Here is a 26,169-nt window from a genome sequence, read left to right as displayed (position 1 = left end):
TACCATACTTTACTCTTAGCCATTTCTTCTTCACAACTGCTGTTCTTAGCCATTTCATCCCGTCTAGTAATTTCTGATCCTCCTTGCATTATTCTCAGTTCAATCTCACTTAGCTTCTTCATAAATCCCAATTATTTATTGTATGTCTTCTTCCCTCTTTTAGCCTATAACGCCCTACTCTACTCTGCGTCTGATAGTGCTTTGAGCATACAATAGGGCTAGTTAGTATTTTTTTGCCTTCCGTACTTGTCTTTCGCTATCACACTTCTGCCCATCTCCCAATCTCTTTATAACGTTGGTCACACAGAACAATGTCTTAGCTTCTCTTCACCCCTAAGTTCTCCTATATTTACTGTTTCAGTATTAACTACTGGTTGTAGGTGTGACTAAGTGTGTTCTGGTTCCAAGTAATGTGAGGCAAATATTCCTCCCCGCTTCATGTACAGCGAGCTTTATAAGAATACACAATTAAATATTAGTACCAGTTTACACTCACACTATAGAGTGGTGATCAATCCAGAATAACATGTTTCTATCCCTTGATCATTTGCTGCACTTTTTTAGCATTACATATGTTTTACTTTACGTTTTTTGGTCTCACCTGCGTAGGCTGCGCATGCGCAGTCTTGCTGGCGAGATTTTATGATTTAGAGGGGCTTTGAGTATCAGACTTTAAGCCCCGCCCCTCTTTCCCATCGGCCGGCGGCCAGCCATTGGGAAAGAGCTTTTGCTGACATAGACTATCTTTTTCTGCCGTCCCACTTGACGCCTGGCCTGTTTTCCTTCTGAAATAAAAGGTTTCTTATCTTTATGGGGCCAAACACATGGTCCCATAAAGATAAGAAACCTTTGACTTCAGAAGGAAATCAGGCTGAGGCTGTCCAAGTGGGACGGCAGAAAAAGAGAAAAGTCTATGTACTTGTTTACATTCTTAGTCCAGAGCCCTCGGTCCCAACAGCAGCTTGAACAGAGTTTTTTTAATCTCCTGCCAATGAAATAACCACATAAGACAAACAAAAACAAGAGGCAGCGTGTATTTGACGAGCGACCCCTTTCCTAGCGGGTTGGGTCCATCTGTCTTCTCGCTGGCAGTTTTGAATTTAAGCAGGGGGCCTGGTGGAAAGAGGAGCCGGGAAGGGGGCCAGGCAGCGGGTGCGGGGAGAGTGTCCCGGGGCCTGGCAGCAGCGGGCTGTCAGCGAGAGACTTCCACTCGCAGGCCACCGCCTGCACCCCGCCAGTCCTGCCCTTGAACTAACAAGTAAATATTCAGCTTCACAACCAGGAGGCAAATCAAAGAGCCCCTGGCTGCAGGGGGAGGCGGGAGGAGCCACTGCGCAGTGTGCGGGGGCAGCTTCTCATAGCCGGGGGCTGACTGGAGCCAGGCCGAGTCGTGGCCATGGAGGCCTCCTGCTCCCATTGGTACTGCGAGGCTGGGAACGGAGCATTAACACATTTCACCAAAACAAAGGGGTGTTCGCACACTCACGCACGGTAAACACAAGTGTAGCCTGCTATCATTGCAAGACTACAAGTTTCCTTCCGCGCATTTTCGAAGAGGCGTATTTTACTTTTTCTAATATGAAATTTCTGTTTATTGCCCAATTTGCTAGGGTTTGTGACAAGAAGAAGCAGGTTGTATGTCGCGCCTGCTGCCACTCTCGTTCCCTTCGGTGTCACCGTAGTACATTTACTGATTCCACTTTCAATTAAGGATGAAACGTTGTTTGTACGGGTTTCCTGCCTGCTGGCCGGTGAGTGGCATTGTACTCGCGGTGGCCCCTGGGAAAACACGATGAGGCTTCTGGTTGAATAAATATACAAACCAAAACCAAGAGGGCCGCGTCCATGCTGCTCTCAGGCGTGACTATAATTAAAATAGACATTGAAACAAGTTCCTTCCTATCGGCCTTGTAATGGCGTATTTAACCTTGCAGGCAAAAACACACTGATCGAGTAAATAGTTACAAAAAACATTGAGGTAATCATGCCAGCCGCGTAGTTCCAGTTTACATTTAACATGTTTTACTTCATCTTGCCTTCCGAGAACGTTTGCTGTTTCAAGGCAGCATATTAATCTTTTACAAATCCCTAGGGTTCCACGGACCTGAAGCGGGTGGTTGGGGGGTGGGGGTAAGGTCCATTTCATTTTTGAGACCTTCACTGTGCAACTAACTCCTTTGGAGTTATGGTGCTTTTAATCTATAAACAGCATATTAATATTTCACAACTCCTTAGGGTTCCACGGACCTGGAGGGGGTGGTTGGAGGGTGAGGGTAAGGTCCATTTAATTTTTGGGACCTTCACTGTGGAACAAACTCCCTTTGGAGTTAAGGTGCTTTTCATCTACTCCCCAGCTTCGGAAACAAGCATTGGCATAGCCAATAGGTCTCGCCTTTGGGACCTTATAAGTGTTTAGCCATGCAACAGTTGATGTTGTTGCAGTAAGGATATTGTGCTGCATAACTAAATACTTATAAGGTCCCAAAGGCGAGACCTATTGGCTATGCCAATGGTTGTTCATGTTATGTCGGTGTCTGGAATACACACTCTTCTTGCCGCATCAGTTGCCCAGAAGCAGTACAGGGAAGCAAACCTGGTGTTAAAAGTCATTAAACAGGTGAGCCATTGTCCTATTGTAGGACCTTAGTGGGTATTTTATTAAAACCTTTTTCCATATAACCCTTGCACCACAATAATGGCAACCAACAGGCTCCTGGTACAGTCTCTAAAGCACAGCTTTCCAAACTGTGTGGCGCGACACATTACTGTGTCGCGCCCTAACCGTAGGTGTGTCGCGCGATTAATGACTTCTGCCGGGAATCGGCAGAGTCGAGCTGCAGGGGCTCCTAGAAGGGGTCAAACAACAACAAAGACCTATTATAGGGCTTTGTTGTTGTTTGACCCCTTCTAAGAGCCCCTGCAGCTCGACTCTGCCGAGCACTTCACAAGTCTTTAAAGACCTTGTGCATGTTAATAGGACCTATTAACATGCACATGGTCTTTAAAGAGCTGTGAAATGCTCGGGTGCGGCTGTGAGCGGTCCCGGGCCGCCACACACGACGGGATGAATGAAGGCTGAAGCCCTCTGATGCCAATGGGGGTGGGGGCTGAAACCCTTTGATGCCCACCTCATCTCTCGTATAAGGCAACCCTCCGAGCACTCATTTGGCAGTAATTTTAACGTTTCAGCTAAAGGACAAACGTTAATTCCAGAATTTCCAATTCCCCAGCTTGAGTGGAAGAGAGGGAGTCGCCTGGGCTGTAATACCGAAGCAGAGGCAGACAGATAAAAAAACAAGGTTTCTTGTGCATGCTTCCTGAAAGAAATGCAAATGTGCACAACTTTTAAATGTGCGAATGTAAAGGTTGCTTAAGAGCCGATATAGGCATTAATTGATGGTTAATTGAAGCTTCCTGAAGGCAGAGATATTTTCTTTATTAGAGGTATTGTAAAAGTGTTCCAAGCCGAGCTGGGGAGTGTGTGCTTTAAGTGGACAGGTATAAAAATGTTGTACCAGGTATAATCCCCTTATTAGTAAAATCTGTACTTTAGATGCACTTTTTATCTTTAACCTAAATGTATATGCACATTTTGTGACAGCCTATATTATACTATGTGTAACGCGCTTTTAAAGTAGTGATTTACACATTCATAGTGCTTTCAGGGACCTCGTAGCACTAAAAATATACGTCACTTTCCCAGCTGCACCAGGGTTGAATGCTATGGGCCTGTGATTGTATACATAGACATTTGTAGTGATTGCATTAACAAATAGCGGTTTCATAAGATAAAATAGAGCATTTCCCACTAATTATTTTACCTTTCATTAATTTTCCATTTAAGCTCTGTGTTATTTTATATGTAGTTACTTGATTGTGAAAAATCAACACAATGGTTCCAGAATTTGTTCTTTTTAGCCTTGCCTTTGGATTCCGCCTCTGCGCTCCCGAGCCCTGTCCCTGCTGCAGTATCCATACGATTTGTAAAGCACTTAAATCGCTGCATAGAATAGCTAGCTAATGTCTGAAAAAGCCAGTGATAATAGTATATAGTGTCCTGCTTTCCCTCACCTTCATTATGCACATTTATTTATTTTTAAATATTGTGTTAGATTAACCTGTGATCGGCATTTATTTTACAGTGTACTATTCATCCTACAGAATTGTACAAAAACTGTATTCTGGTTTTAAAGGGGACTGAGAATAAGAAATTAACAACCTACTCAATGGCTTTAGTGCACTAAGTGTTACTGGAAAGCCTGGGTTCAAATCCCAGATTTCCTGCATGACTAAATTGTGTGAATATAAGTCAAATCAATTAACTTCATGTGTCAAATTCAGTTTAAGATGACCTGTGCAAATAAAACTCACTTGTATGTTTTAATAGCCAGTAATGTTTAACCATCCATAAAAAGGATATTGGTGTGTAGAGGGGGGGGGGGGGGGGGGGGGTGGGGGGGAGGGGGGTGTCTGTTGGGTGGTATGTGTGGGGGTGTGTGTGCGGGGTTGTGTGTGTGGGGGGGGGTTGTGTGTGTGGGGGGGGGGTTGTGTGTGGGGTGGTGTGTCTGTGGGGTGGTGTGTGAGGGGTTGTGTGGGGTGGAGTATGTGGGTGTGGGGCCTGAACCCACCATAGGTGGTTCAGGCTCACTCGCTGCGCTTCCTCGCGTTACTGTGTCCCTGAAATTTTTTTCACAAAAAGGTGTGTCACCAACATGAAAAGTTTGGAAAGCTGTGCTCTAAAGGCTTCTGCTGGATTACTAAAATGACCTGGAGTAAGAGCCAGCTGCAGCAGCTAATCAGCTCACCCTGAGAATACACGCCAGTGAACCAAATGTAGTATACTACCCAAAAGTGTTTGACTGTTCCAAAACAACTTGAGACTAATACCACATTTCTAGCTTCCCAGATACCTAAGTGGCAATACAAGTTTTGTCCTTTACCCTCTCTGCCCTTCTCACTTGAAGATTCAATCTTATACAGTAGATAAGTTTATATGTTATCTTTTGGTTTTGGTCAGATTTGCTCCTATACATAACTTTTCACTGTGGCCTGCTTTCAAGTTTCTGGGTTAAATGCTAGACTTGGGAGCTGATGCATCTCTGTTCGGTGTGCTGCTTTGCACTATGCCACTGAAGTGTTTAGGTTATGTATTTTCATTTCATTACTCTTCAGATTAGGTCAGTTAACCTTGTTATAGCAATCTACAGTATGTTTACTGCATTTACAATGCTGTTTTATGGGATGTGCTGTATTCAGATCACCTGCTTTGTGGCCCTCTCCTGTTCCCAGCCCCTTTGCACAAAACTCGCTCTGCTTTGCCCTTCTGATTCAGATCCATGACACAAGTTAGGTTCTCTGTCCTGGCTGCTTTTCTGTCTGTTTCATAAGTTCAATATCATCTGCAGTCCAATGCAAACCAGAAAGTTGCCATTCCAGACACAGTGAGGGATTTCCCATATGTGCTAAATACAATGCTAAGTGTTAACACTGGTTGATAAAATAAGACTACACATTAACTGCCAGGCCTCAACAGGAGGACTGTGTCCACTTTTGGAGCCACACTTGGAGAACTATGCATAGTTCTACATGCAGCGTCAAGTACTTGGTTTGGTTTTACATCTACTTCTAGAGTCTACAGTACTGCTTTCGGATGAAGAGTTCAGATATTCAATTCTACAGAACAACCCTTAGAAATGGTGCCTAATTCTGAAGGATATATAGTAGTGTTCACAATTCTTAAACCGACATCTTGGAAAGATGAAGGCAAATTACATACAGTCTAGAGACAGTATATTGCAGTTGGTTTAATCACCAGACCTTATAGTGAGATAGAGGACTATGAAGAAGGTTGTAGGAGGCTGTCGGGATTAGAAGGACCCTTTCTTCGAACCTTTAACAGTAAATCTATTTTCCGTTGACAAAAGACAGATTAAGACAATGAAAAGAATGGGTGGATGTGGCATTCCTTACCTGTGCTTGTCAGCCGAGGAGCAAGACGCAGACAGGTCTTCGCAGGGGTCGGTTTCTGGCTGAGGCTGAGTTTGATTCAGGAAAAATTAACAGTTTTCTGGCTTTCAATAAAAACAACATTCACAATTGCCCAATCCTATTTTGCTACTATGACTTCAAATGTCCTGCTCTGTGCTTGGTGACATGTCATTTTGGTCTCTTTTAGCTGCCTTCCCACTCCCCAAAATGTTTTGATAAAACTGTATTATTTGTGGTGCTTGATTTCTCCAAAGCTGCAGAATCCAGTGTTCTCTAATGGGATCCAAGTCATTATATCACCCTGAACATTTCCTTGGGCTTATGGTGGGGCTTAAGGACAAATGAAGGAAGGGGGGGGGAGGGTGGAATGCATTCCCTGACAAACCTTGGAGGAGAGGCAGGAACGATTCAGCGATCCACTGAGCCTCTGCTGAGAGGAACACACATACGTAATAGAAGGTTTCAGAGGGCAGTGTGCTCGTGAGCTGAAGGTTTGTTGGGAAGGAAAGTAGAGTTCTGGTGAGCACATGATGAGAGGCGCTGGAAAACAGTGTTCAGGTAAGGCTGTGCTGGGACAGGAACGAAGGTAGTATTCTGGTCTGCATGGGGTATGTTGTCCAGGCAACAGTGTACTGGTGAGCTGAAGGTGGGAGGAGCATAAAGGAGTGTTCTGAGAAGGCTGGTGGGAGGGAAAGGAAGGCAGTGTTCAGGAGAGCTCACTCTGGGGGATGCACGATTACTGTGTTTTGGTGCCCTCAGTGAGAATGGAGTGAAAGCGGTTTTTCCGTTGAGTTGATGGGAGAGGAAAGTTCTGTGGCTCTGGTGAAGAGGATGTTTTTAGGTAGGGAGGATAAAAGGAAGGTGCTATTTTTAAGAGTCCCTAATGGACAGTAAGGTCGTGCTCTTATGAGCTCATAGTGTGAGGGGCTCACCAGATTCTGGGAGTTTGTGGTGAGAGATGGAAAGATGGTACTACGTTGGGATGTGTCCAGATGAGGGGTGGATGGCAGAATTGAGTAAAAAAAAAAAATCTACGTGGAGAGAGTGGAAAAGGTAGTGCTTCACTCAGGCCATGATGCTATATGGAAGTCTAGAAGGGCAAACAAGAATGAAAGAAGAGAGGAGGAGCCTAGCTGGCAACCGTCATGGCCGCCTGAACCCTCGGCTCCGCCGACTACTCCGCTTCCCTACCGAGCCGCTCTTCCTCCTGTGAGCTATCCTGTCTTCGTGATGCGGTATCGGTCCTGGGAAGCGACGCCGGTTCCAGCGATGTGCTTCCCGTCGATCTTCCTGCGGTAGAAGTGTCTGAACGTCCTTGCTCTCTTGCTGGTGTTTGCCGACGGGGACGGTCCTTTGTTCTCGGAGGAGGCCGTCTTGCTCCAGATACCTTCGGCCATTGAGAGCGGGACGGTGACGGCCGGCGGCACACGGCAGCTGTTCGAGATTCTCCGCAGCAGCGCGACACTTCTTTATTGGCTGCCCACGTTTCCACGGCTCCATCGCCCCATTGCAACAATTGTATCCGCTTCCCCGGATACCTCCGTCAGACCATTGTCTTCCAGTGCCTTGAAGGGGGCCATTTTGGACGGAGTGCTTGAGGTTGGTAACTGTTGCGGGCACTTGTTACAATCGCCGCTGTCCTGCCACTGTACATGGAGCTGTAATGAAGGGTGCTACCCCGGTCCCCTCGCCCTGGCTGCACTCGCCGAAGTACCTGTGCGGTGATCGGCTGCTGGGAATGTCTGCTGACGGTTGTGCACGGGGATTGCACCTCGTCTGTGAGCCCCGGGTTCAGGGAGCTGCTCCATCATTCCCGCTCGAGACGCCCTTCCATATCGGAGATGTCCTGAGTGCCCTGGACGACTTGCGGGATGCCCTGTGTTGCGATGCCCGGGACCTGGGTGGCCGACTAGACGCCATTCTGCCCCCGCACTTCTCGACTGGCCGACTTGGTGTTAACGTGCAGGGCACTTCGCCACACCCTGGGTTCGACTGCAGCGAGCTGCCTCTCCTGAGTTGCATGGAAGCGTTGAAGGTGGAAGAGCCGCTCACCATCGCCACAGTGCCTGCCACAACAGTTGAGGAAAGTATACTTCCTGGCCTTGCATCGACGCTGGGGAGTCGCCCCTGGACGCCATGTTTGGTGCCTCCTTTGGGAAATGGCGGAATGTTTGGTACTCTTATTTTGGACATGCTGCTTACGCCTTGGTTGTTCGCATCCAGAGGATTACTGCTGTGCGCTGCTTCGTTTGGTACATTTGTGGTTCAAATGGCTCTGCAAGGGATGGACATTGATGGACGGTGCCTTGTTTCGCAGTGGTCATCCCGGCTGTTTCTCCTGTTCCACAAGGCTTCTCCACTATTATACCTCACTGGAACACTGGACCGCAAGGGACAAGGTTGATGTTGCTTTTTCCCTTCTTACTCGCTGCGGACTGCATTGCCGAGACTGTTAGGGATGGACGGGGGTGCTGAACGTTGGCTATGTGTCGATTAGGGGTTGGGGGTGAGGCGGCCGATACTGTACATGATGGGTGATACGGATATATACGATCGGCCCTCCTCCAATAATTCTATGGGAGTTTTATACTGGGATATTCCTTTCTTACTCTCAATATTTCAGGTCTTAAAGTACTTTTTCTTCTTTTTCCCTTCTTTCTTCCTGGTTCTATATTTCGGGTTTATTGGGCGACAGACACACTGCTGGGGGGGGCGGCGGGTAGGCCGTAGCCTCTGCATGCGTGTAGGGTGGGGGGTTGGGGGATGGGTTTTTAGTTTCCTGGTTTCAGTTTCTATGGTGCCTTGTTTTTTCTTCGTTTCGTTTCTTCTTCTTTATTCTGTCTTGGGTCCGTGTTTGAGACTGCTAGCGGGCGGGTGACGGTGGACATTGGCTAGGAGGTTAGGTCTGATACCCATGCTGCACACACTTTGAGCCGCCATGCCGCCTGGGGGGACTTGTCTTCTGGGTTGATGGACTATGTGGGGAATTTGTCGCTATTGTCCTGTTACGCCTGCACGGACTCTGCTTTCTTAGCCTATAGTTTATAATTTAAAATTAAACAATGGAAAGTCGAAGTTTAATAGCTGCAACAAAAAACATTTAAGATTAACCTTCATTGCTCCTGAGACATGGTATCACGATGACCTACAGTGTAACTTTAAATGCTTGCTTATGGTAATAATGTGTTACTGTGTCGCCGTATTGCATGCGCTGGTGCTTTAACAGTATCCGTGGCCGGCCTGATGGTTGTGGGCCCGTATTTGTCCTTTTACCAATGCACAATAAAGGTTTTCAAAAATTTTAAAAAAAAAAAGAATGAAAGAAGAATACACTCTGACATGCACAGACAAGGCAAGCGGTCACTAATGCAGAGTTTGGCGTTATACTCCTTGTACCTCTACAGAAAAAAATTCTATTGCAGTAGTTCTGCAAGCTAAAATGTTGGCTGCATCTCGTAGAGTGAGGAGACTCTTTTAAAGCGAGATCCAGAAATGGAATGGTGCTCATATTAATCTGAGAATATCAGGAAAAAATCTGGGTAAATCACATTACAAACAGAAATGGCAACTTTGAATAGAGGATATAGTGTCACCACCATATCCCTGCCCTTAGGGGACAAAGGCATTTACAGGGTGGTCTGGAAAGGGAGGGAAGGTTAGTGACAAATGGGAGGTAGGAAGGGATTGGAGGTAGGCAGAGTGCTGAAGTAGAAGAGATAGTGAAAGTCAGTCAAGCATTGGGTGCTGAAAATAGAGTGGCGTTAGTTTTAGAAGTAACGGATAGGTGACATATTAGAGGCAGTTAGGGTGTGTAACCGATGGGTGTGATCTTCCGTCAAATACTAAGACTGTGTGGGAAGCACTTGCCACTGCTCAGAGACAACGGGAAGCAAGAAAAAAAGAGTTTAATAGCCCAACAAGAAAATGAAACCGTGGCCATGGATACTGCCTGGATGCATCCAAGAGAAACAAACCTCCAGGAGGCGTTGTATCAATAATTGGCGACTGCTCTCCATCTCACGGATCTGGGATGCTATCTGTGGAAAGACATAGCAAAATAAGTAAGGGCTGGGAGATGTGGGACATCGAAAGTTCAGCGACACATGAATCTGGGCATTTCCTCACCTCTTTGGTCAGCTCGTCCTCAGTTTCCTCATAACTCTCCAGGGCCTTGAGTACCGACAGCCTGAACCTGCAAAATGTCACAGTAGACCAATCAGAATGGTGCTACACAAGGCATGCACTTTCTAGGCATACACTTATATCAAGTGGATATCGCCCCTTCCCCTCCCCGTACAGCAGTGTGTTTTCTGAAGGCTTCTAACGCTGTATATTGTTTCCTGCCACTTGGCTTATGCCACAAATGGGGATTATCAGGGTCTATATTGCTGTGCTTTGGTTTATCTACCACCTTTACCACTGCCCTTGGGAATTCCTACTGTCACCATCACTGACCCGAAGATTTACTCCTGCCCCATATAAGTATTTACTTATGGAAACCTCCTCACTTCTCATAGTCTTCAGGTGGAAGCAGAAAGTGGGACTTCAGTTTAGCATCTGCCTTGTTTTCCCACCAAAAGCTGTTGGTTGCCTTCTTGTGCTCCAGGCTACAAAAATGTAGGGAAAAAAGCAGTGACTAAGTAAATCCTTTGTCCAGCAAAACTGTATGTAAGACATAGCGAATATGTGCAGAACAGGCAGCAACAATACACTCACACAATAGGAAGAACGTGAGCAGCAGCAACAATGCAACCTATCCTCACACAGTGAATAGGTATAGAAGAGGTGTCACCAGTTCAATCTTCCACTAGGCGCCACAGCATGTACACTATGTAAGCAGCAGTGCAAGCTTTCCGGGTCTTCCCAACCACTCCCCCCCCCCCCCCCCCCCCCCCCCCCCACACAGAAAAAGATGCAGCACAAGCTGTACTTCAAACAAGATAACAGACGTACTGAAAGCTTCTCTCACACAGACTGCTAGAAAACCACAACCAGTAGCAACACAAACTTCTTTCATATTACAAAGCAAGCACAGTATTAGCATCAGCACCTGAGAACTTGTAACTTTCTATCACACTGCTGGTCATGTGAAAATGGGGCAGGCCGTGTTGCTAGTGTCAAAGATCTAGAAGGTGACGCTTGTTTGGCATTTACTCAGAGGCAGCAAGTGATTTTTTTACTTCTCTTACTGGTTCAGTGGTTTCCTACCTCTCTGTACATCATATTAAATATACCTACTGAATTGCCCTCGTAACTCCCTTGACAAAGCCCTGAAGTGCAGCAGCCATTTCCTGGTCAGGTACTCTAGCAGCAGCCCATGGCCCATGCGGATTGTCTTGTTAGCATCCTGTAACCTGTCAGGTGACCCACCAGCATTCCACGAATCATCGTATCACTAGTCCTTTTATCAGCCCATTTCTCACATGGTGCTCAAGCAGTGTGCCATGAGTTATGTTCATTATCGCTTTACGAACCCCGACCTAAGCAGATGATAGAGCAATGTCTTATAAACAGTGAAGTTTTCTTGACCAACCCTTACCTTGCCAGATGCTCCAGCAGGGCCCCATGAATCACAGTCATGTTTCCATTGCTCATGTGCTTTTTCACCTCAAGCTGACAACAGTAACACCAGACTTTCTTCTCGTGCTCAGTGGCATCATACTTTAGGACATGAGCACCTTTAACCATTTTTCGTGCAGCCTCTACCTGAAAAACAACAGAAATAGATTCAGTTAAAAATGTGAAACTGGGCGGAAGTGGGGTGTGGGGTGGCCCGCCGAGTGGACGTGAAACACGAGGGCTCCACTATAAGAGTGACAAACGGCACTCTTAATAGACTTCTAGCAAGCCTCATGCTATATCTTCACAGCGGCTGTAACGTTACTGCACAACGGAACCAAGAAAGACTAGAGGATCCGGCCGTTAGGAGGGGGGATGCGACTTGTCGGAGGTATCAAGGCAGAAGCGTGACCTGAATCAAATGAGACTCAAGTAACCCCTGGAGCTGGCCGTCGGAATCGCTACGGCCCCTGACTCGCTGACACCGTAAGAAACATTGAGGGGAAAGGAGAGGAGAGAAGAGAAGAGAACAAGTGAGGACTGGGAAACGGACCGGCAGGCAAATTTGAATCAGACCAGAGAGAGCGGAGGGAGGCACCTTACTAAGACCATAGCCAACCGCGTAGAGCAGAGCGATGGAGTCCTGTGGACCCGAACACTACATTGGTGAGTGCCTCTCAAGGTGGAAAGTAGAGGCTACTCACCAGGTCACCGGGACGACAATCTCAAAAGCAGGCAAAGTGGAGAAACAGGCGAACTTGGTTGCCGGACCTCAAGATGGTGGCCCCTTGGGACAGAGACGCAAATCAGGAGCTGGCCTGCCTCTCTACCCGCTTCCGCTACCTCTCGCCAACAAGACGTAGGCTCAGTGGGCACTCGCACTATGGACCGTGAGACTAAAGCACAAGACCTAAAACAGCACCTACACATGGTGAAACATTCCCAGACGCACCTTCAGGCAATTCTTTTAAACTGTGAGGATCTAGAGAACAGATCTCGAAGGGAGAATATTTGCATTGGCAACCTGGAAGAAGGCGCCGAGGGACCAGACGTGGAGGCATTTGTACTGGGTTTATTCTTGGAGCTGTTGGGTCCTGCCAGACCAAAAGTGAAAATATATAGAATACATAGAGTGGGACCACCAAACTCAGGAAGCAACAAAAGACATATTGCCTAGCTTGCCGCCAACAGTTCCGCCCAATCACAGATAAATTGAAGGATGCCATTAAATACAGATGGACATACCCTTTTGGTATTGCCTTCACATTACAGGACAAACCCTACCACGCAAGTATCCTCAAGGAGACGGCAAATATCCTGAATCTACCAGTACCCGAGGCTCAAGCGGATGGAGAGGAAGCGTCTAGGACAACAACGCAAACGCTAAAATACTTGACGCAGAGGGTGAATACCTCCGCTGAACTGATATGGGGGCAACATTGAAGAGACCGGATCTGTCGTGGTCTCCTGGAGACATAAAAAGCCTATCTCGAGGGGAGACTCAAGGACAATTTGGAGCTGTTCACAGTAATGCAGCGGCCTAGGATACATGCCGCTTTGACCGTCGGGGTTGTATTACTAGAAGTTCTTATTGTAGAAATAATATTGTATGACTTTTTCACCTTACACTGGCGGATTCGGACCGGTCAGCCCCAGTAGATGCTCTACTCTTCGGAGAAGTCCACTTCACATAGGTATTGTTCACATGTTCAAACAATTTTTGGGGTTGTTTTTGTATTTTTTTCTTCCCTTTTTTCTAACATAGAGGGTACATGGAAACTAACACGCTGTCAACCGCCCCAGCAACACAGGGTTGAAGGTCGATTTTTCACAGGTTTAGAGAGAGTAGGGAGGTGGTGGGACACAGACACCCATAGACCTACGGAAATACCTACTAGACCAAAGGCATGACGTAGTAGCTTTACAAGAGACACACATGAAGTCCTCTGAAGATCATAGATTGCACCATAGAGCCTACCCGATTATCGATAAATCATCAGCACCATCAAAACATAACGGGGTTGGCCTAGTGCTCCACTCATCGTTGATGTTTCAACCAGAGGGATTCAAGGAAGATAGGGAAGGTTGGATGGTTATGGTTAAAGGATGAATCATGGAAGAATTTGCACGTTTGGCTCTGTATATGCCCCCAATAGTAACCAGGGACAATTTATGATCACTGTTATCATCACTGGGTGGATTCGTGGAAGGCGACAGAGTGATAATGGGCGACTTTAATATCACTTGGGACCAAAACGAGGATAGCACGCACCCCCATAGGGCAAACAATGGTAGCTTTCCGAGAACCCTGAAACAGGAATTTAAAGATCTAGCCCTTGTAGACACATGGTGCCCCATACACCCCACCGAGAGAGACTATACTTTCTTTTCACGCACCCACTACACATATTCCCCGCCTTGACTATATTTTCGTTAACTCAGCACTGATGGGGGAGGTGACCTCTACCTCAATTCACTCAATCACGATATCCGACCATGCCTCAACTACTATTACAATGAAGTGGGATATGGCCCCCAACGAAACACCACAGATGGTACTTCCCAGAGTCCTTGATTCGAGATAGGCTGAAGCGAGACGAATTACGAAACACCACTGCAGATTTCTTTGAGCTGAACACCCCACAAGACAACTGGGATGCGTTTAAGGCGGTACTTAGGGGACACTGTATTGCTAGGAGTGTGACCCTCAAACAAAGAACGAAAGAGATTAGAGCTAGAGAAATAACGGAGAGAGGCAGAGAAAACACAAAGCAACCCCAACACTAGCAATACAAAGGAAAGTGATTACACTTCAGGGGAAACTTAATGCCATTTAAAATAATAGGGTAGAACTCACTCTCCTGAAACTAAAAAGCACTTCATATGAACAAGGGAACAAATTAGTGTCTCAACTGGCCAGACAACAGAGTAAAGTGAGAAAAGAATACAAAGGAGACGTCCTGTCTAACACAAGAGAAAAAGAGAGTAGTCTCACATTCTGAAAAGCCCAGGTGTTCGGCCACCTTTATAGCCAGCTTTACACTGAGGAAACTCCGGCCAAGAAAACTCAAATAGATTTCTTAGAAAGGGTAATCTTCCACAAGTAACGCAATCCTCAGAATGAACAATTGGGAAGCCCCATAACTGCAGAAGAAATTTGAACAGCTCTAACAGGGCTCAAACTTAAGAAAACCCCGGGACCGGATGGATTGACAGCCCAGTTGTAGAAGACCTTTAGCACAGAGCTAATCTTGCATCTTGTAACCCTATTTAACTTCATGGCAAAGGGGGGATTGGTGTTCCCTTCTATGAACGAGGCCATAATCTCAGTCATTCCAAAACCAGGGAAAGAGCCTCAAAAATGCAACTCATATCGACTGATTGCGCTCCTCAACCTAGATGTTAAATTATATACAAATATAATAGCCTAAAGGCTGGATAGCCTGCTCCTGGACCTCATTCACCCAGACCAGGTTTCATAACAGGAAGGCAAACACGCAATCTACGGAGGGTGATCCACCTGGCTGAAAAAGCCAATAAAAAAAAATCAATACCGGCAGCCCTTTTGACGCTAGATGCAGAAAAGGCCTTAGACCAGGTGGATCGGTCCTTTTTATTCCGCACCTTAAGGAAGTTTGGCTTCTGTAACCCATCTGTGGAGATGGTGAGGGCCAACTACAAAAGGCCTGTGCTCGAGGGCTGGTTAATGGAGTGAGCTCGGATGTCCTTCGCTTGGAATGGGGAACTAGACAGGGATGTCCACTCTCACCACTACTGTTTGCTCTTAGTATGGAGTCATTTTCAGCATATATCTCTTTGCTGATGATGTTCTGATGACCATTACAGACCGCACAAATACATGGAGAGCTCCACGGACAGAGCTACAGCCTTTGAAATGGCATCAGGCTTTTGCATTAATGAGACAGTGTTGCTTAATTTGAACTTACTGCCCTCCAAAGTGGACCGGGTTGCGGAGGACACCTCCATCCGCTAGGCGAAAAGGGAGATTACTTATCTAGGCATTAATCTTACCCCCAATCTCTCTGATCTTTTTAAAGCCAACTACCCCCCACTTCTCCTAAAACTGAAACACGACCTTCGACGATGGGCTTCCTTGTACCTATCCTGGCTGGATCATATACATGCCATAACAAGCATTGCCATAGCCAAATAGGTCTCGCCTTTGGGACCTTGTAAGTATTTCGTTATGCAGCACAATATCTGACGGCTAGGGCGCTCTACCTCGGACCTGGGGATCTGGGTTCGAGTCTCGGTAATGACGCCAAAACCTCCTGTGATTCTGGGCAAATTACTTAATCTTCCCGTGCCTAAAATGAATGTGTGTCCTCATGTAACGTAACTGGTGCTATGTAAAGCCCTCTGATACCAGATTTGGTTAGGGTCTAGTTCGCGCTATATAAAACTCTGCAAAAAAACCAACAAAAAAAAAACCATTAACTGTTGCATGGCTAAACACTTATAAGGCCCTAAAGGCAAGAATTATTGGCTATGCCAATGCTTGTTTAAAGATAGTTACTATTATGAATTGTTTCCATGAGTCAATCAAGCCTCCCTCCACTGTAGGCCTTTCCACATTTGTAACCAATAGGCCCAAAACTCAACATTTAGTTAAAACAAATCAGGTAGTACCCCATTAGGCTAGGAGTCTTCCCATTCGCGGCAATCATAATGGCTTCAGTTACAGAGGGTAGATCTACAAAGTCAGCTATACAGTTCTGATTCATGGAGTGGAGACCAAATCCATTTTCCTTATAATCAAGTCCCCGCATTTTATCTGGGTTAAAGACTATAGAGTAATGGTCGACCCAGCTTTGTTCACGGATATAGCAGTCTCTCTTTGTAGAAAGACTATCCAAGAAAGAAAGAGCGATTGACTATATCCCAACTGTGCAGCTCTATTTAAGTCTTCCCATGTATTCGCCCTATTGTCTTTTTTCCTTTGCTGGAGTGCTTGGCTATATTTAAACCTTGCTTCTTTTATTTCCAAAGTATTACATGGGGTAGTATTTGTGACCACCTAAAGGGTTTTAAGTGCTGCGGTACACTCAGAGCTCAACCATGAGTGACCGCTTCGCTCTTTTAAGTGGGTTCTTTGAGGTTAGCCCACTGGAAATAGCTCGACAAATCCCCATAAGCTATCCAAGATTTTTACAGGGTTACCCGCTATAGAAAAGCAGCCCAATATCTCATTAGGGTTTGTAGTAACCAAATCCTTAAAAAACTGTTTTTAGTCGATAGACTCTAAAGTGACCCCCTTATTCACTGAATAGCTCATTGAGAGTATGGTCTTATCATGCACACTCTGTTGGAAACAAAATTTAGATTTTAAAACGGACAGGATTATAGTCACTGTGTTGAAGTAAGCACACCTCAAGGCCCGTAAGATACGGTACCAAGTCCCTAGATAACAGGCAAAATCTATTGTGCTACCTTTTCCCCCTTCCTGTGAATGTGGGTACATTTCCCTGGAAATTAGATGAAAAGGTTAAATTGTGGGATAAGATCAACTGGTTTAGTGTTTCACCATAGTTCGAATGTGCAAAGTGGCCAATATCATCGCTTTAAGCATTAGCAAATCAACAAGTACAGTCCCCAACGTACAGACATTCGAGACATTAAAGTCACCCGCCCATATAATTGATGTGTAAGTCTTTCTATTTATCTATGAACTCTTAGACTAATTCCCCCATCTCATCAATAATACCTATTGTGTGTGCAGAGAAAAGGGTAAAGTAAAAGTTAATTAAAATAATATTTAACTGCTTTGACGAATAAGGATTTACGATTTGGTAGCATGGCCTTGATGGAAAAATGTTAACTTCCGAATTCTTAGTGGTACATGCCACAAAAGTAACTAGACCCCCCCCCCCCCCTTTCCTCTCCCGGCAGCAGATGAAGTTGCACCAGTACAGAAAGACAGCAATACTCTCGCACACAAACACAAGGTATAACACTGGTAGTAAAGAAATGGTAAACATCAAACATAAGTAGCCAAAAAGTAGACAGATGCAGTTTTCCGGATTGTTTAATTGGATCCACAATCAGCCAAAGACTTAAAACCATTGATGGATCGGATCCTACAAGTAACTACAGGCTCTTAAAACCTAACTTTTGCCAATGTGTTTAGAATGAGGGTGAAATAGCCGCCTAACAAATGTAATTTTCCCATCCTGCTTCTGTTTTTCGGTTGAATGATAGCCTTAGAGGATCTTTGCATTCAGTATCTTGCAGATACACTTCGTACTTAATGCACTACATTATAAAGATGAACAATGCATTTATTGGGAAGCATATATTTCACATAATAGGCAAATGTTCACACAAAAAAATATATGATGTACATGGTTTAAAAAAAATGTGTCTCAATTAGATCTCCCGGGTTGCGCCTTCTTTCAAGCTTTTTTGCTCCAAATTGTGCTGAGGCAATTGCCTCCAATGTGTTACTTGTCAAACCACATCACCTACTGGGTTTGTCAATGTGCCTTTCTAGCGACTGGAGAGTCTTAGAGCAACTGTCTCAAAATCTAGTTATTAAGTGATCAGTTCTAACGTAAAATGAATAAGGTGCAGTAGATCGTTAGTCTTCATCAGGCTAAATGTATAATTAACACATTCATTTTTATCTGAACTATGTAAATTGTCCCTTGAGGCAGCTAATTGATAGAAAATACAAGGAAAATGATTGGATCTGCTTAACTGCCCCAATATGTAAGGTAACTTTGGAATAATTAAATAAATTGCTTCCCAGTGGCTAAATAATCTGTTGATTTCCAGTCAGAAACGTCCACTCCTGTTTCTTCTAACATATGATAATTCCTTGGACTGCAATGGATTTTTATCCCAGATTTTTTCCGAAGGGATTTAACTTTCTCACTTAAAGCTTTTGCCAAAGCTAAATGAAATACGGTCTATGATTTGGCAAAAACATGCCTGCTATTTAAACCGGATTTAGAGTGCAACGTAATGGTTGTGCAAATATATACAGCATTTTGAACAGCTGAACTTTACTTACATAGACTGAGCATGTGCCATTAAACACAAACACACGGGTCACTAGACATACAGTCACGCATGCTTTCCAAAACAGGAAGAAATAGGCACGATGTACGGAGCCCACTCTTCAAGTACCGTAAAATGTGGATTTGCCTGGATTAACATCATGTGAGCGGTACACAAATCTGATAAAATGAATCGAAAACTCTTTGAGACTTGCATTAATACAATCAGTCAGGTACTCTCCAGGAAAGTCAGTCCTCATTGACCTTCCCCTAGGTCATAACCGGAGACAAAAGGAAAACTGAAAAAAGTGAAGCGTAGTCCATCAGCCAAAGCACACAACAGCCGGAATGCACAAACCAGTAAGAGAGAGCTGTTTCCAAGTATTCAAACGTATTTATTGAGCCTGAATGAGCAAGGTAATCTGACCTTTTTTTGTTAACCGGGATATGCTTTTGTCAACAAAAGCTCTAAATACATTAGTCCTAACAGGGTAGCTTTTAAGCAGGTTAGTCTTGTGAAACAGACTGCATGGCCTGGACATCTGCTAAGCCCATGTAAGGTCTCTGGCGAGGGGGGCACTTTAAAAAACAAGCATTGGCCGCGCAACCGTGAAAGTGACACAGCTGCGTAAGTGATCGCGATCAAGCGTGGTGGAGGAAAGACAGATGGGGGCTGCGCACGTGCACGTTCGCGTGCACCCAAGCTTGAGGCCGCCAAAAGCCTGTGGTGGCACTTTCAAAAGCTGCTTACTAAATGTCTTGCAGCGCAGCGCATGCGCGGACTCAGCAATACCTAAAAATGTATGTACTTCCGACTATTATACCTATTTCAGGGGCTGCCAATTCATTGGACCACGGATTCCTAGCCACCTTACGCTCCACGGTAGTCTGATTTATCTGGCAAGGTAGAAGATCTCGCCTTCCATTTAAACAGCTCCGTCTGCCAAAGACTTTGATATTAGGTGGGGGGGGTGGGGGGAGGGGGGGGGGGGGGGGGAGTTTAGCGTTGCCAGACCTACACCTATACTAGCGTTGCCAGACCTACACCTATACTATACTTATTTAGGTATTCTTGTTGTGCCTACAGGTTTGCAAGACCTACACCTATACTATACTTATTTAGGTATTCTTGTTGTGCCTACCAGGTTTACTGTCATTCCTTTACTTTAAACTCACAATCTATGCATGGCTTCTAAATTGCCTGAGCAATTCTTTTACATTCTCTCCTTCGCTTCTTACTTGCAATAAGGACGCGACTGCTCTCGCTATCAACTCAGCTCTTTTCCCAACCTCATCCTCTGCTTCCGGCGTCTCCCCTTCCTCCGAAGGGCTGACCCTGTGTACAATTCAGTTCACAATGTAGACTAAACTACCAATACAGGATGTCTTAGTCCCTTTTCTTCTTCCAGCATGTTCATGGTAATTGTTGAGCATCTCTCTGGTACCGCCTTCAAAATGTAGTAACAAATCAAAAGGGTACAAATAACTCCATAGAAGATTGGAAGCGGAAATCCAACAGTTTCTAATCAGCAAAAGTTAAGCAAGTTCAAATCACGAGTTACAACACCATAAAGCTGAACTCGTTCAAGAAACGCAATGAAAAACAACTCTGAGCTACTCTATTCGATAATCTGGAAATACAGACTCCAATAAAACTCCACAAATAAATAAAATGTATCAACTCCCACAGCATCGCAATCCTATCTTTCTCCATGGCGACAAATACTCTACCTTCCCTGTACCACTGATACAACCTGCCCTGTGTTCAAAGTCACAGTGAGAGGAATGTGCTCCTCTGTTAGGCGAATGTTAATAATCATTCATATCTACACCTAGATCTCGACAAAATCATTGCCTCACAATTTTGTAAATGGGAGTGATTGGTTGCTTTGAAAGTAAGCTCTCCAAGGTTGTTCTTTTTTCTGTTAATGGTTACTTGCTTACGTGATATAGTCATTAACAGTAGCAAATGAAATCTGTATGTGTCACATATACTGTATCAAATATGGCTGCAACAGGTTTCCAAAATGAATGTAACACTAGTAAAATCTCAATAAACATGTTAAAAACAATCAAAAGGTTAATTGCTGGAGTTAGCATGCTTTAGCGAAATTGGCTCCTGAAATAATAGAAGAATTCTGAATTGGCAATCATTCATGAGAGAGTAGGCTTTTCACTTGTAAAAGAAGATTATTAGTCGGGGCGCAACAGGTTATGTTATATCTACCTATCCAAAGCGTGGGATGGTTCAGAAATCTACCTGTCAAATTCACTCTGCCCTTTTGGAGCCATGCAGCGAGGTGAAAAATTATAGCATTATTCCCACTATTTCAAAGCTCTGAAGCAGCTTTTTCTGCTAGGGCACATAATCTATCTAGGTTTGGATTCTAGCAAGGCTGTGATTTTGGCACCTTTCCGCAAATGTAAATAAGGCAATTAAAAATAGGCGAAAGCTGTAGTTTTGGATTGCAATGTCCTGCCAGGGTGTGTAAACCCTCAAACTTACATGCTTAAGGGTATTCCCCAACTCCTGTCCCAATCTCTTCCCACATTGAAAAAGTGGGATATTAATTCCTGTCAAAAGGCAAAACTAAAGCTTATTTCATGGAGGGAAAAATGAGGTGTAGTGAAAGTGAATATGCACCTGCTCATCTGACATTCGCAAACATACAGAAGTATATTTGCTTATATGAAAATGGAAATGAGAAAACGTTTGCTAAGAGTATGGTTTCCATGTAATCGCTTGTAGATCCCCAACAGTCATACATCTACATCAATGAAAGGCCATACACCTGCTAGTGCAATATTGTGACTTTCTTCAAGGATTGGGCAGCTTATTTATTTTAATGCTGCCCATAGTGACTTTACACCTACTCTCAATTATGAATCTTTTATAAATAATGTTACTGTCTTGCATTGTGAGGAATATGGATGCATATCACACAAACTATTATTACTCCACTATGCGTAACCTGTTAAAAATCATTTCATAAAAAATGCAAACAAAAGCCATATTCTTTCTTTTTCTCTATTTATCGAGCTATATCATATTCTGCTCTTTATTGGATTTTTGATGTAGCTATTATGTCTTTCTTAGAAGTGCCTTTCTATAAAAGACACTGTCAAAAAGGCAACCATGGATCTCATACATATTCTTCATCTAGATGAATCTCCTAAAAAAGGGAGAAAACTCAAGACCAGTACCTTCGAATAGGACATAACACAATCCCCTTTTGCAGCCCTAAACCATCCACAGATGTTATGCCAAGTGATAAAACAGTCACCTGTTAAAAAATAAAACAATTAAACAGGTAATTGGAACATGATCACCTCTTGTTCGACTGTTAGAAAGCGAATACCACCCCAGCATCTAGTCTTTCCTTCTCAATCTCAACCCAGTGCACCACCACATCAAAGGTGACCTGCCCTGGTGATGTGAAATTGCTAGAACCTTAATTGACTACTGCATTGTGGACATAATAAGCACTGCATATTGGTCTGTCTCTTCTGTCTGTATGGAATAATTACAACACTGCATTTCTGGGAATTGTATTTATCGTGTTCCTATGCTCTATTTTTGTTAGTTTGGATTACATTGTGTGGGGCTGGGAAATATTACTTTGCAGCTGCCATCAGTCATTTAGGCTTCAAGCCCACACGTCTAGGTGCAGAGAGATGTTCTTACTACAGCCTTGGGGTAAAAGCCCCTTACTGGGACTCCCCATATTCCTTTCCAACTGAGCTCCATGTGTCATTTCCTAAACCCAACTACAACTTTCCACATCATTAGTCAGCAACCCACCCTCACCTTGGCTCTAATATCACCTACTGCTGTGGTTCGCCCCAACCACCTCATGGATCAACTCTTCAGATCATATACCATGAAGGGTTCTATGACACCCATTCTTGTGGGCCCCTGGGGATAATGCCAAGACAACACCATGTCAGGCTGTATAAACCCCAACGCTATGGGTTGCTCCCTGCCAATCTGGGGTGTACATGACTGGCTGTATAATGTCCACTCCTATGTCTGGTTTCCAAATGCAGCATGACCGGTTGGAGGTATAATCACCCATTCCTATGGGTTATTCCTCTCGGACTATAGAATTAACACACAAGAGCAAACACTAAGGGCTTTTGAATAATATTCATCTTTATGGGTCGCTCCAAGTCCCCACCTCTGAGCTTATACTTGGTTTCTTGCTTCATGCCCATTCCCATGGAATGCTCATCTGCCACTCTTGCATGGACAGTGGAGCATGAATAATAGCTGATGGAAGACTGTATATCCCAACTGAAGAATCCTTAGCCTCTTGACACTTCCTATGCCCCATACCCGATGACGTTAACCTGTATGATACAAACTACTACAATATTAGTATCACATGTGCATCTTATCTCTTAAACCAGTGCACAGCTGAAGCAGTCTCTACTTTAGCAACACGCCTATACGATGAGGTGCACTCACAGCTTTTCCGTAGTTGGAAGGCACACAGCCCAGTAATGAAGGGTAGGTACTCCCACCGCAGCCCTGCACATTAAAGATACACCATCAAGAATACACACCCTTGAACTGGCGAAGTATGCTCGATGTGCACCTTTGGAAGGGCGGCACCTCCAAAGAAGTGTTCAACAGATGCACCACCACAGCCCTTCAAACAAGAGGTACAACCACCATAGCCAGCTAAGTGAATTTGCCGCCACCAATGCCCTAAAAGACACACACACTGTGTAGAGAGTTACGACGCAGCAAGTATGATTTGTAACTAAGTTTATTCCGTAAACAGTAGAGCGGTACATGCGTCGTTCAACACCAGCCACGATCTCAATTGTCCCCGCTACAAAGTTCACATTCTTGACATACCATTCCTATTCCACTAAACAAGCATTAACTCCAAGCGCTCAATAACAAACTAGGGTATAGAGTCAATGTCTAGAACATGACACATCTTCCCCTTTTATGCAATGAATGCAATGGCAATACATTAATTATCCAAAAAGGATAGTAAAGTATAATAACAAAAAGTACACCCTCTAAAATATGCAACTATAAAATTCCCAATGTAATACAGCATATCTCAATGTCCTAACCTACCATAAAGTCCTTCAGCTTCGCGGTAAGTTTACAGACATACCAGAGTGTGTAACTTTCATTCTAGTATTTTCGCCTAGTACTTTTTGTAAATCTGTGGCAATCAAGGTTAATTGATGCACCTGACGTCACTACTCACATTTTGCGCCACTCCACTTTGTACATTCCCACAGGATTCCACAAAATTCTCTTCTCCAGCAGTGCAACTGAGGTTGGCTCCAGTTCCATCCAACTCATTTACATCCAAAATCCATGAACCAGAGGAAAGGTTCTTCCCATACTTCCATGACAAAATCTTGTATTTCGCCAGTATGCTAAAATACCAAACCTTGCCATCTTCCAGCTCAGCTGAAGTAAAAACGTTCTTCACCCTCAGAGGTTTAGAGAAATGGCTCCTACTCTTTTTGACAATCCAGCTTCACTTAACCCGCACCCACTCTCCTTTATTCAAACACACTTCTTTGGGACCTTTCTCTTTTCATAGTACTCTTTATACATTCTGCAGGCATTCACCAGACCGAGTCGCCTAAATCACACCCAGTGACCAATTACTCTGCATTTCCTGAGGCATCTATGCAGAATTGTCCTTTTTAAAAGGATCTCGACCCCTTAGAATCTTGAAAGGGCTGTACCCAGTTAATGTGGATGTGATCTGATACACCCACACTTACTTGTTTAGCTCAAGTTCCCAATTCTTATCTGTGTTGATGGCGGCCTGAATGCTGCCCATAAGCACCCTGTTGAATCTCTCAACAGCGCCATTGTGTGAGAAGTTGTCCTGGTATATGCTGACCACCACAACCACGACTTGACTAGACACAATGCTTAGAGCACGTAGGATTGCTGGGACCCCATGGAACCACCCAAAGTAGTGACACATGGGACCTACCGAGGACGGTTGAAGTGTGAGAACACAGGCGCGAGCTCCGTACAACTTTATGGGAAGTTCACGGTTGGAATTTTAAAGATTAAGGACACTTCAGAGAGGACTTTGAGCAAACTCTTTCAAACATAGAAGGCTCTAAGGCCAGCACCCTTGTGAGTACCGGAGTACCCTTGTTACCTAACCCAGGGAGCCGGGTGCATAGGTGTCGAGAATCTTTGTAGTTTTCAATAGCGTGATGTAAAAGAGTGCTGTGCCCGGAAGATGAAAAGTGGCCGGTGGAATCCAAGCCTGGATTCGAGGTGAGAAGAACCTGAAAGCAGAAGGGACAAAGTCTATGTCACTTCACGGAGACCAGGGGCACGATAGATGAATGCCCTCTGATGTCGGGTGTTTCATGTGGGAAGAGGTGAAGCTTGACTGCAGCCACGGGGACCAGGAGACATCACGTGCTGGGGGGGGGGAGGTTGGGGGGGGTCATTGTCTGGATTTAACACTAACAAGCCTTGGCAACTGCTGCAACCCACGTGTGCAGAGGAAAGATGCTTCGGTGTGGACCAGCAAGGTCCTGGGGACTCTCCAAGCTATGGAGAGTCAGGGCAGTTCTGGAGCAACCAGGAAAGCAGACAAAGTGAAAGTTACCTTCACAGGGACCCACAGGCCAACGGACCGGGGATCGCGAAGGGACCTTGAGCTGAATCACGAAATACCAGCCCACGCAACACTTGTGGGGTGTAGGCGGTAAATTTTCGGTGCAATTACTGCTCGGGGTCAGGACTAGAAGTAGCCCAGAGCACAGCCTCAGGGATCACCACAAAGCATATGCTGCTGCAAATGTACATGGTGCATAGGGGGTTCAGGTTGCATGGTGCCCACGAAGGATACAGGCCTCAGAATTGCTGAGAGCGTAGATCAACCTCAGAGACCTCAGGAACCCACCTCCTGTGTTGCAGAAATCTTCGGAGTCCTCAGGAGCTCGGGAGATGCAAACCAGTCAGATACGTTTTAGGTGCCTGCCTTGCACTTTAGTAACTCCTTAACTCAAAGGGAGATTCTTCAGTCAACCAGCGTAGTGTAGATAATCGACGTACTTGGTTTCTGTAGCAGAGTTTAGTCCAGGTAAAATCTAAAGTCCTGTAGTCAGGGGTTCCTACTTTATACCCAAGGAAGGGGTGGGACAAACTCTGGGGACCCACCTATGGGAGGGGATTACACCCATGTCCTTTGTCCAGTTTTGCGCCAGAGCAGGAGCAAATGGATCCTGCAACCGTTTTGAACTGGGATATGCACAGGGACACCAAATGTGCATGCACCACCTTACACAGGCTGCAGTAGCAGACCTGTGGCGTCAGTTTGAATGGTCTCTCAGGGTGGCACAATACATGCTGCAGCCCCTGGGAGGCCTCTGGGGTACCTATGCCCTGGGTACATAGTATACCATATACTAGGGACTCACACATCAATGGCAAAAACTTCCCACAGACCAGAAGGTATTTCTCTTATGCTTCATCGCTAAGTTCCTAAAAACATTTGCATTCTTCCACCACATCCCTTTTACTAGGCCATGCCTGCAGTGTATATTCCTTGATTTTGCTTACGGTCAAATCCTCACTATACTCAACTCCCCA

At 45.0% G+C, this 26,169-nt stretch overlaps 1 protein-coding gene across 1 annotated transcript in view; it reads right to left on the bottom strand.

The window, feature by feature from the left end:
- CENATAC (centrosomal AT-AC splicing factor) overlaps positions 1-26,169 on the bottom strand; it is a 124,354-nt gene that overhangs the window by 65,517 nt on the left and 32,668 nt on the right. The window contains exons 2-6 of the mRNA XM_086956747.1: positions 11,528-11,694; positions 10,497-10,595; positions 10,114-10,180; positions 9,963-10,025; positions 5,971-6,035 (exon numbers count right to left, since the gene is read on the bottom strand). Of these exons, the coding sequence (XP_086812873.1) occupies positions 5,971-6,035; positions 9,963-10,025; positions 10,114-10,180; positions 10,497-10,595; positions 11,528-11,694 (461 nt within the window). The remainder of the gene's footprint in view (positions 1-5,970; positions 6,036-9,962; positions 10,026-10,113; positions 10,181-10,496; positions 10,596-11,527; positions 11,695-26,169) is intronic.

Source organism: Lissotriton vulgaris, chromosome 2_1 (assembly GCF_964263255.1).
Source record: "Lissotriton vulgaris chromosome 2_1, aLisVul1.2, whole genome shotgun sequence".
Taxonomy (NCBI): Eukaryota; Metazoa; Chordata; class Amphibia; order Caudata; family Salamandridae; genus Lissotriton; species Lissotriton vulgaris.
The sequence above is the reverse complement of the archived record's forward strand: the minus strand, read 5'-3'. Positions and strand labels throughout refer to the sequence as shown.